This window comes from Calidris pugnax, unplaced genomic scaffold, assembly GCF_001431845.1.
Source record: "Calidris pugnax isolate Ruff unplaced genomic scaffold, ASM143184v1 scaffold70, whole genome shotgun sequence".
Classification (NCBI taxonomy): domain Eukaryota; kingdom Metazoa; phylum Chordata; class Aves; order Charadriiformes; family Scolopacidae; genus Calidris; species Calidris pugnax.
Genome location: NW_015090862.1, coordinates 13,643,469 through 13,657,233, shown reverse-complemented (window position 1 = coordinate 13,657,233; position 13,765 = coordinate 13,643,469). Strand labels below are relative to the sequence as shown.

General features: G+C 44.3%; 1 protein-coding gene across 1 annotated transcript in view; it reads left to right on the top strand.

The window, feature by feature from the left end:
• The first annotated feature begins 1,142 nt into the window (after positions 1 to 1,142).
• The window catches only part of AKAP13 (A-kinase anchoring protein 13), a 73,184-nt gene continuing 60,561 nt past the window's right edge, over positions 1,143 to 13,765 (top strand). The window contains exons 1-2 of the mRNA XM_014944571.1: positions 1,143 to 1,682; positions 11,048 to 11,129. Of these exons, the coding sequence (XP_014800057.1) occupies positions 1,602 to 1,682; positions 11,048 to 11,129 (163 nt within the window). The 5' untranslated portion in view covers positions 1,143 to 1,601. The remainder of the gene's footprint in view (positions 1,683 to 11,047; positions 11,130 to 13,765) is intronic.

Here is a 13,765-nt window from a genome sequence, read left to right as displayed (position 1 = left end):
GGTGAATGAGAGAATGTCTAAAGCCGGGGAAGTATGGAAAGATTTCATCCCTGGAGAGGTCAGGGTGGGGTGGAAAGCGGAGGGGGCTGCAAGGGGGCAGTTTGAAAACAGGAAACCATGTGGCAGCGCAGGCAGGGCCCAGCTGATGTGAATGAGCTATTGAGAGGGGAGAGACGCTCCCACTGGCCCAGCATTAGAAAGAAGAAGAAGAAAAAAACCCACCAACTCAGAGGGTTTTTTTTTTTTTTTAAAAAAAAAAAGGGTCCGCTTTTCAGACTGGAATAAAAGAGGGAAAATTGTATTTTCTGGAGAACAAGTTGCTGAAATCTTTTACTCTGTGTTGGAAACCAAAAAAAAAAGTAAATGGCTGATTTCCTTTTTTTATTCCCTTTTTTTTTTTTTTTTTGGGGTGTTTGTGAACTGATTAAATCATAAGTTTCCATTCCTGTTTCGGGGAAGCGTTAAGCCTGAAATTGTCTTCCATTCACCTGGCTTGGGGGAGAGGGGGAAGAGTCTTTTTACCTCTCCGAAAACACGGCCCTTCGCTTCCCAGTCTCTTTTTTGGACCGAGCAACCACGCCGAGTGCCTGCAGCCGGAGGTGGAAGAGGCTGGCTTAGAAAAGCTGCTGCTTTTTTCTTCCCCCCCTCCCTCCCTCCCTCCTCTTTTTTTTTTTTTTTTTTTTTTTTTTTTTTTTTTTTTTTTTTTTTTTTTTTTTTTTTTCCCCAATCTCTCTGAAGAGATGAATCATGCTCCCACAACTGCAAAGAAATTTTGAAAGCTGGGAGAACACTGGTGCAGGACTAAAAAGGCAAGTGACGTCCCAGCCCAAACCAGGAGGGAGTGGCTTTATTTCATTATTTTCTTTCCTTTTGCCCTCTGCTGTCATTAGAAATTTAAACTTAAAGCAAAACCGAGCCCTCCTGTCTGGCGAACAGTGGACTGACTCCAAAGGAGAAAAGTACCTTTTTTTATTGTTTCTTTCAGTGCTCGAGGACGTGAAAGAAAATAACACGTTTCTGACAGTATTTACATTGGATACGGTGATCGGCTTTTTTTTTTTTTTTCTTCTTTTCCTTTTTCTCCTGAATTAGACCCGTCGTGGCTGAGCCTACCTTCTGCCTGCCTTCTTGGAGCGTCAGGGTTCCTGCTGCACACATCTGGCTTTTGTTCTTTTTTCGGGCAGGATTTTTATTCTGGTGCTTTTTTGGATATCAAAGTTGTCTGGAAAACGTGGTGTGGTTTTGTTTTTTATTATTATTATTATTATTATTATTATTATTACTATAACAGGAAGACTGATACCATTCTTAGCCGTTGCAAAAAAAGTAATCCTATATGTTTAAAGCTCTCTTCAAATATCTTCTGTTTGCTCTAAGTTCCTGCGTTGCCTTTGTAAGCAAATCTGTTCCGAGAAGACTTTCTCAGCCGGTGGCAGCTCTGGGATTTTGTTTTTCCAGCGAAGAGGCTCGGGCAGGCGGGTGTGCTGGGACACGGGATCTCCTCTGAGCACGTATGTGAGAGGTCTGGAGCGCGCCCGGCCGTTGGTCAGCCCGGGGTTCATGGTGGGCTCTGCTTCTCCCCTCCCGGCTTTTTGGACAAAATGTACGAACGCCACAAGAGGCGATACAGCCTGTGCGACATCTCCAAGGTGGACAGGACTGTAGATGTTGTGTTGTTAAAGGTATGATGTTTATATACGCTTATTTACGGGTTCCTTTCCCCATCTCGAAAGGGGGTCGATCTGTTCCCAGCTGGGCAGTGCAGAGAAGGGGGGTCCGGTGGGAGAGCTCTTGCCCTTCAGCCTGGAGATGGCTCTATCGAACCAGTTCATGCCAATTATCATCCCTGCAACCAGCTGGTCTCTTGTGGGATGCAGTCAGATCCTGTTTGGGAGAGTTCTCTCTGGCCACCTTCCCCATCCTCTGCTGTTAAATGGTCTCCTCCCCCCCCCGGCTTTGCAACCATCACCGTTTGCAGGTGGGTCTTCTGCAGAAGGTGCTGTTGGGCAAAGGGTATTTATTTCCAGTGGTCGCTTTTGGGGTTGAAACGCACGTGTCCCCCAAAAGATGTATTCTGCCAAAAAAGGCACGGTGGATCCTCCTTTGCCTGTTTTTTGTTTGTGTTTGAAGGGAGGGAGTTGTTGTCGGTCTCATTGTTTGGGTGTGAGTTTTGTCTGAAGATGGGTTGGAGCAAAGAGCCAGGAGTGGCTCTTGGCTAATTGTCCCAGCGTGTCCCTCCTCTGCTCTAAAATTAGCAAGTGCTCCACCAAATGGCACAATGGCAGTCTGGGAATGTCCTGTCTCCGTAACAGCTTTTTGGAGTTTCAGCAGTTTCCTGGCAAAGTGGATGGAAATCGGAAAGCAGCCAGAGGGACGGGAGAACACAGCCCAACTGAGAGATCTGAACTCCTGGAAGAGCATTTCCTTTCCCTCTCCCTTTTTCTCTCCTTTTCTTAGCCGAGGCAGTGGGTTTCTGCAGGATCGTATGGCTTCCTCTTTGGTGATTTTTGCTCCATGCCCTTCTTTCCAAGATGAGACAAGAGTGTGTAAAAAAGTTTATTTTCAAATTATTTTTGTTCTACTTTATCTGCACAAAAATAGACCTAGCACTTGTTAACTTGCTTTGTTTGGGAATGAAAATATTTTCCTTTAATTCAATGTATCCTTTGGGTTTTGGTGGCAAGTAACCATAGCTTGTTTTCTCTACCAACAAAATTTTGTTGAGTATTTTTGAACTCTCATGTTAATGATGCTGGTTGAGGATGGAATCCCATGGCATTCAATCTCTAGACACCCTATGACCCGTTTAAAGAAATGTAGACATAATGTGCTCACACGACTCGTGTGAAATGAGTGCTTCATGGTTCTTGGGAGAAGACCTGGTACCCCTGACAACCTCACTTGCCAATATAAGAAACACAACTTTTTTCTTTATAAAGAGTATCTGAATGCCTGGGTTGCAGTGTAATTCACTATAATTATCTGACTGCAGTATTTCTGATGTCATCAGTTCCTTAAATTAAGTTTTGTTCAGCGAAGCTGAGATTTTATAACAAAATGTGGCTCTTGTTAGTTCCCACTAGTATTTTCCTAATGGGGTTTCAAAGCTGCGGGTTATACTGTCTGTTCCTGGGGGTGACTCAGTGTCCACATACGTGTGTGTTGCTGCGCCCTACACGGGCTGCGCAGGCTGCAGATGTTTAAAATAGCAGGGTGCGAGTGACAGCTGGAGTTACAGGCAACTTTTGCTTGATTTTTTTTCAGTCGCTCTTCATGTTTGAGCCGGTTTCTATAACATAACCGGGAGATGAAATTGGATTGTGATGATCTAGGGATCCAAGCCAGCACTCGAGTGCGTCAGGGGCAGATCATCTCTTGACGTTAATGGGACTTGGATCAGACCCTTAATGAGGGAGCTGCAGGGGCGGGGTTTTTCAGTGGGTTTGTTTTGAATTAAAATACTGAAATAAAACTGTACCTTGTCTCGCCCGCTATATTTTGGTGAGTTAAGAGGACAGGATTTCTTAAGCGTCAAGTATTGAAAAGCAAATAAATAGCCTTACAACGAAAGCAAACCCAAATAGGTTCCACCAGGAGCGTTTGAACTGGATGAAATTGTCACAAGATACCTGCAAAGCACCAAACAGCTTTGAATTTGGCCAACAGATTAACTCGGATAAGGCGTCTTTGCTTTAAGTGGTAGATGAATATGTTCTTTGCTTCATTTTAAGAGGCGGGGGGAACTCGGTAACCATGGCATAGGAAAGAAAAACAGCTGGTGGAGGAGGACAACTGGAACAAGTTGTGAACAAAGAACATTTTGTGTCATTTCAGTTGCTAAATGTTTATAGATGGTATTTTATTTGCATTGATTGCAACCGGTCTTAGATATAGCCGGAATAGATTTTTTCGACTGAAACTGACTGTTTTGCAATGCACGTGTCTTCTGAAGGGTCAGTGTGTTGGGCCTCAAATTTTCCATGTTTAGATTGTGCCTGAAACAGTGGCTTGTGGAGTTATGAAAAAAAAAAACCTCAGCGATTTTGGGGTTTGTTATTTTTAGCTTTAACATTCTTTCTTCCTCCTCCCCACATACGAAAGAGCAGGAGGCAGTGGGTACATCACTGTCCCAGCCTTTACGTGGGAGGTAGGACTTCATCTATTACCTCGGCTCTTTCTGCTGCTGTGGTGATGAGAATGTGATGAACATGGTCCCTGGGCATAGTGGTTTGCCACTGTCCAGAAAAGCCTGGGTGATGCAGAAATGGCAGAAAAACTTGCCATCATCTTTCCTGCAGGGATTGCATTGAGGCAGATGAGGGAGAAGGTGTGGGGCGAGTGGGACATCAACTTGTCTGAAGAGTTCATTGAGTTCTCAGCAGCGACGTGCAGGGTGAAGCAGGTCTGAGCTTTGTTATTGCCAGACCCAAAAATGGGAAGTCTGAGCGTGCCCATGGGTGAGCTGGCAGCCCTGTCCTCGTCTCTGTGCTGTGCCTGCTGCCACAAATATCGCTGTCTGGGGAGGGAAGGCGGGTGCCACACTGGCTGGCACCTTGCGACACCTGTGAAGTTAGACATCTGCGTGAACGGGCTGTGCTTTGCAGAGCTGGAAAATCAGAAATGAGAATGGGAAACTGAGTAATCGCAACTGGAAATATCTCGGAATAGTTCATTGCCTGCATCCACGTTTCGCCTCTGTAGATGGATGTGAAGTGTAGGCAGAAGGTGTCAGTTTTTTCATAACCGGGGGCACGAGGTTTGATTTACTCTTCAGATGAACGGGTTCCATTCAGCTTCCAGTTAAAAATCAGAAGGTTATTCATGAAACGAAAACTAGCCCAGTGTTATAAAAATAAGTAAGGCATTTTGAAATTAAAAGGGGAGGTTATCAATGTGTTATTCTGCTCCCTGGCAGAGGGCTGCTCTGGTAGCTCTACCAGCTCTCCGCAATGAACCCTGCCCATTTGCAGCATCCTAAGCTAGAAGTAGCATGTGAGGATGTTCTCGAAATTAACTGAAGTTGATGTTTCCTCCATTGTATGTTGTCATACTTACAAAGTGTGTTTATTTTTTTTTTCTATGCGTTTTTTTTCCTGGTAATTTGACACACAAGTATGTTCTTCTGTAAGGTTTGGGGCTGAGGGAGATGCTGTCCTCAGATGCAGTGTCTCTTAGAACTTTGTGGCCTTAAAGTGACTCTAAGCTTTAATCCTGCATCTGTCTGCAGTGGTTTGGTTGTCGATGGGACAGCAGGAGAGAAGTGTGTTTGTGGTGGTGTGGAGAGCTTTTGAGTAGATCTATTTGTATCTTACGTAGAATTAGAACTGAAAGGATACCTTAAATGAAACTAATGTGTTTTCACCTTAGGCACAGACATATTTGTGGGAATTTTCCTCCCATTTTCATCGAGATGTTTTTTATGCAAATCCATTGCTGCTGTTTTTAAAGCTTGATTAAAGTTTGTTGTTACCGGGACTCTAATTCTGCTGGTGGGGCAGGACATCCCAGTGCCAAGGGCTGGAAAATGTTCTTGCTCCTTTCCCTGGTTGGGACATTGCCAGGGGGAAAAGTGCACTCTAGGAACTCAGCGTTGCTCTTACACCACAAAGTGCTAATTTATTCAGTCATTTAAAATGCTCTGTGGTTGTAGGAGCCTCTTCTGGTGTAATCCTTTAGCATAGCTCTCTATAGCACTGCTCGCTTGTTGCCGTCAACGAGGTCACTTTGGACCTCCTTGAAAAAAATGTTGCCCTGGTAGGTGTCACCAAACCTGTAAAGGTGAAAGGCTTGATGTAGCATATTCACAGTGCTAGAAGATAAATCTCTATAGAAATCATCATAGAAGTGCAAGTGTTGTCACTTTTTCCCTTTTGGCAAACACTGGTGAATGGTCTTTGTGTTCCTCGTGCAGGTTGTAAAACCGTCCCATAAAGCTGAAGCCAAGAAAATACTCAGGGAAATTACAAAGAATTTAAATAGGCCATTTAAAAAATTCTGGAATTTGTACACAAATTTGTATGTCTGCTCTGAATATCATCTGGCAAGATGATTGTCAAAGCAGTGGGTTTTGCTTTTAATGTGAGTTTTGAGTGTAGGGAGTTTGTTTGCACCAACACCTGTTGAAGGAAAATGATGAAAAGACCTTCCTCCGGTGCCCCATCCCACCTGTTCCTTTTGAAAGAGGTTTGGAGGATCTTGAAAGGTGGTTTTTGTCAAGGGGGTGAATCAACTGCTGCTTGAGTTTTAGTTCAGGAATTGAAGGAGATGACGGGATTATTCCATCAGAAATGGAATTGTAAATTTAAAAGTTGCTCAGAATAAACATTGAGTTCCAGTTCTGGGTACAATTTTCTTCAATGAAAACTATCCTAGAAGAAAGTTTCATGAACAGGTAGTTCCTAGAGGAGAATTAAAATTTGTATTAAAATTCAGAAAATGAATCATTGTATCATTCATAATTCCTACACAAATTAGTTAGAGTTAATTTTAAAGTATTGCTTTTTTTTTTGCTGTTTTTCCTCTTCAGTGGATATTTCAAATCTTTTCTAGTGTCAGTTATTGCTCAGTGTGATCTATGGGTACTTAAAGATGCACCAAGCAAGCTGGGATTACTATACTAATGGTATGTATGCCATTAGTGCAATGGTATCTGGTTTTAGCTGCAAGGTAGAACTCAGTCTGGAAGCTGTGAGGAAAAAAAAAAAAGGAGAGAAGTGGAAACTTGCAAATTTAGGACAAAGTTGAAACAATATGGAGAGAAGATGAATCTCTAGAGGTTTTCTAGGAAATGAAAGTTAAAATAGTCTGGTTCCTTCTCCTCTGGAGATGTTGATTTATATCGTTACCGGTGCAACTGACAAGTGCAAACTTTTAAAATAGTGGAAGATTTCCTGAGAGGTCAGTGTTTGCTTTCTTTATTGGGAAATGGAAGTTGAGAAGAGTTAAAATAAAACCGGAGGGAGAGAAAAAGGATTTTTTCCATGATGGAAAGGTAGGAGAGGTGCATGAGAGCCAGGTAGTGACTGGCTCCCGAGGTGAATGTTTCTAGCAAACCCTCACCGTGCTGCTCTGCCAGAAGTAGACATTTTTGAAATGTCTTCTGAGAAGGAGGTCCTGATTCTGGTTGTCGTGGTCAGGCACTTAGAGAACCCTGAGCGCTGGGGGGGGCTCAGAGAACCCCTTGGCCAAGACTGTCATGTAGGGGGAGAGGAAGGAAGAGCCTGGAAATAGGAGCTGGGGCCACTCGTGGTCCCCATGTGATGGAGGACATCCCAGCCCATTTGTTTGTCTCGAAGACTGTCCATTGCTGTCCTTGTCTTATGCAAAGAGGTTTCTTCATTAAGTCACTTCAAGTTTCAAATTCAGTGTCTGCAGGAAGAGAGTCAGGAGACTCTGAGAGTCAGGAAATCCATCCATGTGTGCCCAGAAACAGCAATCAAACCGTCTGCTGCTTGTAACTCCAGCTGCCGTCCTAAAGCCCTCTTTGGGCATTTAGTCTGCTAGCGTTTCACAGGCAAAACAGAAAATCCTTTGGGATTCACTTCTTGGTGCCTGGGGATGTGCTTCCATGATTCATTCCGTGTCTGAGCTGCAGATAAACACATTCAGGCTTCTGCATGGAAAAATAGCTGGTTCTCTGCTGGCCTTTTTTCAAAAGCTGCCTATTGAAACTCCGTTCCCAGAGGCTGTTTCGCGTTCCCTTCTGCCATCTGAGCATCACCGCATCCTCTGCTCCCCCCACGAAAACTTGGGGTGCCCGGAATCGGTGGGTTCTAATCAATGTGAGCAAGGCAGAAAGCACGTGGGGTTTTACCATCTTCTGCGGCCACCAGCCTGTGGTCCTGTCCTTGGGCTTCTCTTAGCAAAACAGAGGGGAGAAGGGAGGAATCTATTTTATAATGGTATTTTCTCTGCGGCCCTCACTGTCTGTACCTGCTGTCTGGAGTAAATATGAGCAGAATTCAGCTATCGAGGAGGGATCCCAGTACTCGGCCTTGGGCTGTGGAGGGTGGGGGGTTGTGTTTTGAGTATCTGAGGACCACCCAGTTTCCTGAGAGCACGCAGTAAACCTCCAGCAAATCCTGTCTGGGCTCGTTTTGGCATAGGGAATACTTGTATATAGTAGTGGTTTCCTTTGTTTGTGTTTTGAGGATGATTATTATTATTATTCCTGAATTAGGACTACCAAGATAAATACTTAGTTCCTAATGTTTTATTTTGTAGCTCATCAGGTATATCTGAAGCAGCACCTTGAACCTCAGTGTTAGTCTCTCGTTGCTTTTTTTTGTAGGAAAAAAACAGACGTTTTTCAATACTTGGCAAAGTCACAGGGCAGAGGAGAGAGCTGGCTGGGTAATGGGAAAAATACTCAAATCTTTTTTGAAAAAATGCCAATGTCTATAATGCATTTTCAGTGAATGACTCAATTGGTTCTATTAAAGGAAAAAATATAATGTTAATTCAGCCTAATATAGTTTATTCTATTACCAATCAACTGATAGGCAGGAATCTCCTCATATTTTGCTTTCTTACAGCTAATTATTGAACAGGATGTTTAATTATCAGTTTCCAATAGTGGATATCAGTATAAATCAGGAGCAGTTCCTTTAAATTTGATGGAGATACATTGGTTTAAGAGTGAAGAAGATCAGGTTGAACATGATGAGGACGGAGTTAGGTGCAAGCTAGTCAGAAGGAGGCAGAATTTGATTTTATATCTGAAATGGGTCATTCCTTCATTTGTGTGGACTCGAGAACATTTGCATTTGTCGTCCTCAGTGTGTTCCGGCTCAACCTCTAATTTGCCTTTAACAAAATGTAAGATGGAGTGTTGCAAAATAGATTCTGCTTTGTCTGGAGAGAAAAGAATATTAACATGATATTTATTGACTTCACAGTCATTATGTGATATTTTTTGACTTTACAGCTGTTTCAAGACAAAAAAAATTGTATATAAATTCTTCAGTGGAGTTTAATTGCTACGGTTAGATACCCCTCAGCCTCGCTGAGAACAGGAGGTCTCTTTCTTCCGTTAAAAGAATCTAAACAGTGACCAACTGTCCATGCAACAGTTAAAAATGAATATGTATGAGCAAAGGCAGCAGCACCTGGTAGGAAGTGTACATCGTATCTAAGAAAAATAGCCTGTACAATTGCATGGAGGTGGGGAGGGACATCCAGGTGGGACATGCACTGAGGTCACCCTGAGACCTCACTCAAGTAGAGCACAAGGTCTCCTTCACCTCTCCTGGGAGATCCTGCTCATTTTTCCCTTCTCAGATCTTCTCTGTTCATTCCGTATCTCCTCCAGCAAAAGCTGCTGACTGGGGAAGGTCATGGCATCCTTGCTGCTGGAGGATTTTATGGGTACCTTGGATTAAGACCTCTCAGACTGTAGTTGAGCGTGACTTGGAGCAGCAGAAAGGGACTAGCTGACCTGTCAAAGGCCCTTCCAACCCCATTTTGTCACCACAGAAGTACGGAGGAGGACAAAACCGAAGAAAGAAAAATGTGCTTAGAAAGTAGCTGACAGGTCTGGGGGAGTGGAGCGTTGACTCTGCGGTGTGGGAAGGGGGAGGTGAGCAGAGATGCTGGCAGGAGCCCTTCTGGTGAAGGGCAGGGGGATGCAGCCAGACCGGGGAAAGCACCAGCCAACGACTGCAAATAACAAGTTCCATGACCTCAGCGAGTAAGAGAAGGTGGACGTAGGTCATTTGTCAAAGCAGCAAGTCAGGTCAAGGATAGGAGTGTCTTGGTTCTTCCGTATTAAAAAAAAAATATATGGGGAAAAAAACAGTGCATTTCATAACATGGGAGAAAGGAGAACATTGAGGGGATGAGAATCCGGCAGGGGACTGCAAAAATGGAGTAGGATCATGGAGGGGATTTGAAGACAGGTCAGAGGCAAAAAGTAAGTAGTAAAAATTCTCTATTTCACAGAAGGGAAAGAAAATTATTTCAGGAGAGAGAGGGTAGGAGACACAGTTGGCATGTAAAATCAGACAAAGTCATCCATTTCAGTAGCTTGCTTTTAGCTATGATATAACACGTGAGATCCTGTGTGTTGAGGTAAGTCTGGAGGGGAAACAACCTCTGGATTTTGTGATGTGGGACATGGGATTGTCCAGGTGAGATTTGCTGGTGTTTGAAAAATAGAGGTGTTTGGCAAGGAGGAACAGCAGAACTGCTGAAGGGGAGAGAGCAAAGAGGCTTCCAGAGGCTGCCGGCTGTAGACGAAAGTGATGGGAAGCATATGTTGGATGAGCCAAGGGTTGTGGACAGTCCAGCAGACTTCAGAGTCAGAATGTTGGACAACACAGCCCAAGTGAGGAAGAGTAAAGTGGAGGCAGATGTGGGAGGAGGCTGAGAGCAGATCAGTCATCCTTGCCGAGAGTCTGGAAGTCACGGAAGGGGTGAGGGACAGGGTGAGATGTGATAAGGGCTCATGTTGAAATAAACCATGTGATGTGTCTTAGTGTTAAAATGGGGGTTTCTAACACATTCATCGTTTCAGTTAAAGTGCTTCTCACCATGACCTGGGCACTTCATTTCCACATTAGCCCTCATTTCCACATTATCAGAGTGCTTTACTATTTTTTATGGTAATTATCTTTACAGCGCTATGGGTGGTAAGGAATTGCTGTTCTGTGGGTAATGAACCGAGGTGTAAAGCAGAGGTGACTCTTGCCTGCAGTCCCGCTACAAATGGAAGGCAGAATTGGAGCCAGGTTTCTTCAGTCCTCAAGTAGGAGCTTAAATGCTGGCTCATTCTCCCTCTGAACTCCTGCCTTCAGCGGGAGCCACCCTGAAATCATACTTTCCACAGAGAAATAAATCTTTCGGCGTATTTTAATGGTTTGTTTAGTGATGCTAAAAAAAAAAAAAAAAAAAAAAGTAGTCATAAGTTACTTTAGAGGTTTTTATTATTGAGACAAAATGAAGCCATAACCCTATATCTGCTGGGCGTTGCAGTGACATTGCAGAAGAGGCTTAACAGGGATGTTACCAAAAGTGGCCTTTCTTTGATTTGCTCTGGTCTGTTTTCCAGATAAACCGCGAAAGCTGGTGTTCACTGAAGCCGTGTCCTGATTCTTCCCTGCTGGAGCGCAAGCGGACGCGGGAGTCTCCAGGTAAGCAACGTGCTGGTGGCAGCTCCAGACAAGCAGCCCCGCAGCTCTCCTCACCTTTTCTTTCCTTCTTTTTCTTCTGATTTTTTGACATCTTAGCCTCGACGGGCAAAATAGGTAAACTAAAGAAAATGTGTAATCAATCTGCCGTGAGTCATGGTTAGCACATGGCTGCAGCACTTGACTTGCAGTGAGCTGTGTGGTGCGTCACCTTCTTCAGTCATTTCACATTTAAAGTACTTTGGTATTTCGATTTTTTTTTTTTTAATAAATAAACTTGAAAGATGTGACGGACGACACGGACAGGGTTTCTAGCCATAATGACAGTACAATCAGAAATTTAAACTCTTGAATCCATATTTAGATCCAAATCAGTGGCTTGATTTTATTTTTATTTCCCTGAAAGTTCCCATGATTTCCAGGCTTGGGGAAGCAGGAAGGTGGTTCAGAGCCATCGTTCCCACACCCTGCCCACCAGCCATGCCGAGCTCCCAGCCCTGCGTGCTGGCTGGTGCTTTCTGGCTCTTCCACTGGGACAGAAAAAATCTTGTCCGGGCAAGTTTCAAAGAGGGGTTGGTGTCCAAGATAAGAAAAAAAAAAAGCATTTCCTTTCATTGAATTATTCATGTTCAAAACAAATGGGAGTAATTTATCAGGGCCCTGAAAACTGACTTTGCTTGGAGTGATCATAGGGAGGACACTTCTTGCCTTGCTCTTATTACGAGCAGGGGTCTCACCTGAATCTCCTTCAATTTCTCTGAGAGACTTGAAAGAAAAACAGGGATTGAATCACTGAGTGTTGATGTGAAATCCAAACCCAATCTTTTCAGAGTGTAGGCTAAGAAGGGATAATGTGGGTGACTGACATGAGGGCTCTATTCTAGGTAGAAGTTCTAGCTCCCATCAAAGGTAAATAAGCCCCTTTTTTATTTTAATTTTTTTTTTTAAAAGTGCTCTGTTTAGAATAGTGATGAACAGTGAATGGCTGTTTTGAGAGTGTTTTAGAGGAGCACCCGTGGTATCACCATGTTGCTGCTTTCCCAATTGTGCCCCCAAATCCCTTGGCTCTTGGTATATTTTTACGCTTCAGGCAAGAGTTATTGTGCTCCGTTTGGCTGCAAAATGATGTGCGCTGTTTGACATGCCAAATCTATAATCATGTATTCATATGGATCAATATCAGTTAGAGATTTGTTAATTATCTAACACAACATCATACTATAGAAATATGATATTAAGTATGTAATGAGGTAGCTGTATATACAAATATATATTAATAATTATAGCAATATGTGTCTGTAACGCAAGCACAAAGAGGCAGGTTTTTAAGTTGATTAATATGCTCTGTGGTCGGACTGAAGCAGGAGGAAGATCTCAGGCTCTGCAGGTTCTGGCTTTTGTAGAAATAAGGTCGTTATTGCACACACATCCCTCCGGCTGCGCTGCTGGTGCTGTGCAGTGTAGGGAGGGCAAGAAAAATCCACCACCACCTAACAGCAATAAAACCACCAGCTGTGGTAACGTGGCTTACTTCAAAAGACACAACTTGTTAGGGAATTATACCTTTTTCACGTGCTGAATAATCTGCTGAAATGGCTTGTAAGGATGGAGTCCTCAAATCTTAGAAGGTAACTCCAGAAACTGCTGCTTTTGAAATGAAAAGCCTGGAGGAGCTTTGAGCGTAGCTATGAGCATGGAACTGGGGGGGCTCAGCCCAGTCTTGGAGGACACAAGGCTTTGGAAAATATACAGAAAAGAATCGCTTGGAAATTTTCTTCCTGGAGCTTCTTAATATATACATTCTTTCTTGGCCTCTGTGTTACGTGCAGAAGTGTGGTACCATCATCATTGTGGTTTTTTTTGCCTGCACCTCCCCACAGAGGAGGAGATAAGGGGAGTTGTGCTGTGAATCCAGCCTGCAGGGAGCAGGGGATGGATGTGTGATGGGGGTCCCCATCCCCTCGTCAGGGCAGAGCTCTCTCCGGGTCACGGCTGGGGGAGACGCAGCTCAGCGTTGTGCAATGCCTGTGCAGTTTAAAGCAAAGAAAACAAACCCAGTGAGCTAACTGAGAAAAGGAAGGGGGGAAGATCCCCCCCATACAACTGAAAATAAAGGAGAGGGGAGGGAAAAGAGAGTTTGGGGTGTAGGGGAGTGCTCCCAGAACTCTGCTCCTCATGGTCCCTTCTCACTGCTTCATCTCCTCCGTCCCTCTGGGGCTCCTGCAGAGCCTTTCGCTGCCTCTTGTGATTTATCGCTGGGGTGAGGTATCAGTCCCTTGGCGCCTATGGCCCGTCCCTGCTGATTTTCCACTGGAACGTGGCTGGAGCCCCTTTGTTTTTCAGTCTGGGCTGCGGACACGCTCTGCCGGCTGCCAGCTGGACGGCCTGCTCCCTGGCCCGCTCCCTTACAGCCTCTCCGCCTCTTCTGTGCTTTTCCCTTTTCTTTCCTCCCCCCCCAGCCTCTCTTCTCCTCTTCCCCCTCCTTTTTCCCCCTTCGGTGATGGAAAAGCAGGTCAGATTTTCCAGGTTTACCGAAAGGGGAGCAGGAGCAGGGAGCAGCCACACCGCCTCCAATAAGTGCTTTTCCAATTCTCCGCCGTGTGGAAACTCCTCTGCAGGGTAATGGGGTTTCCAACCGG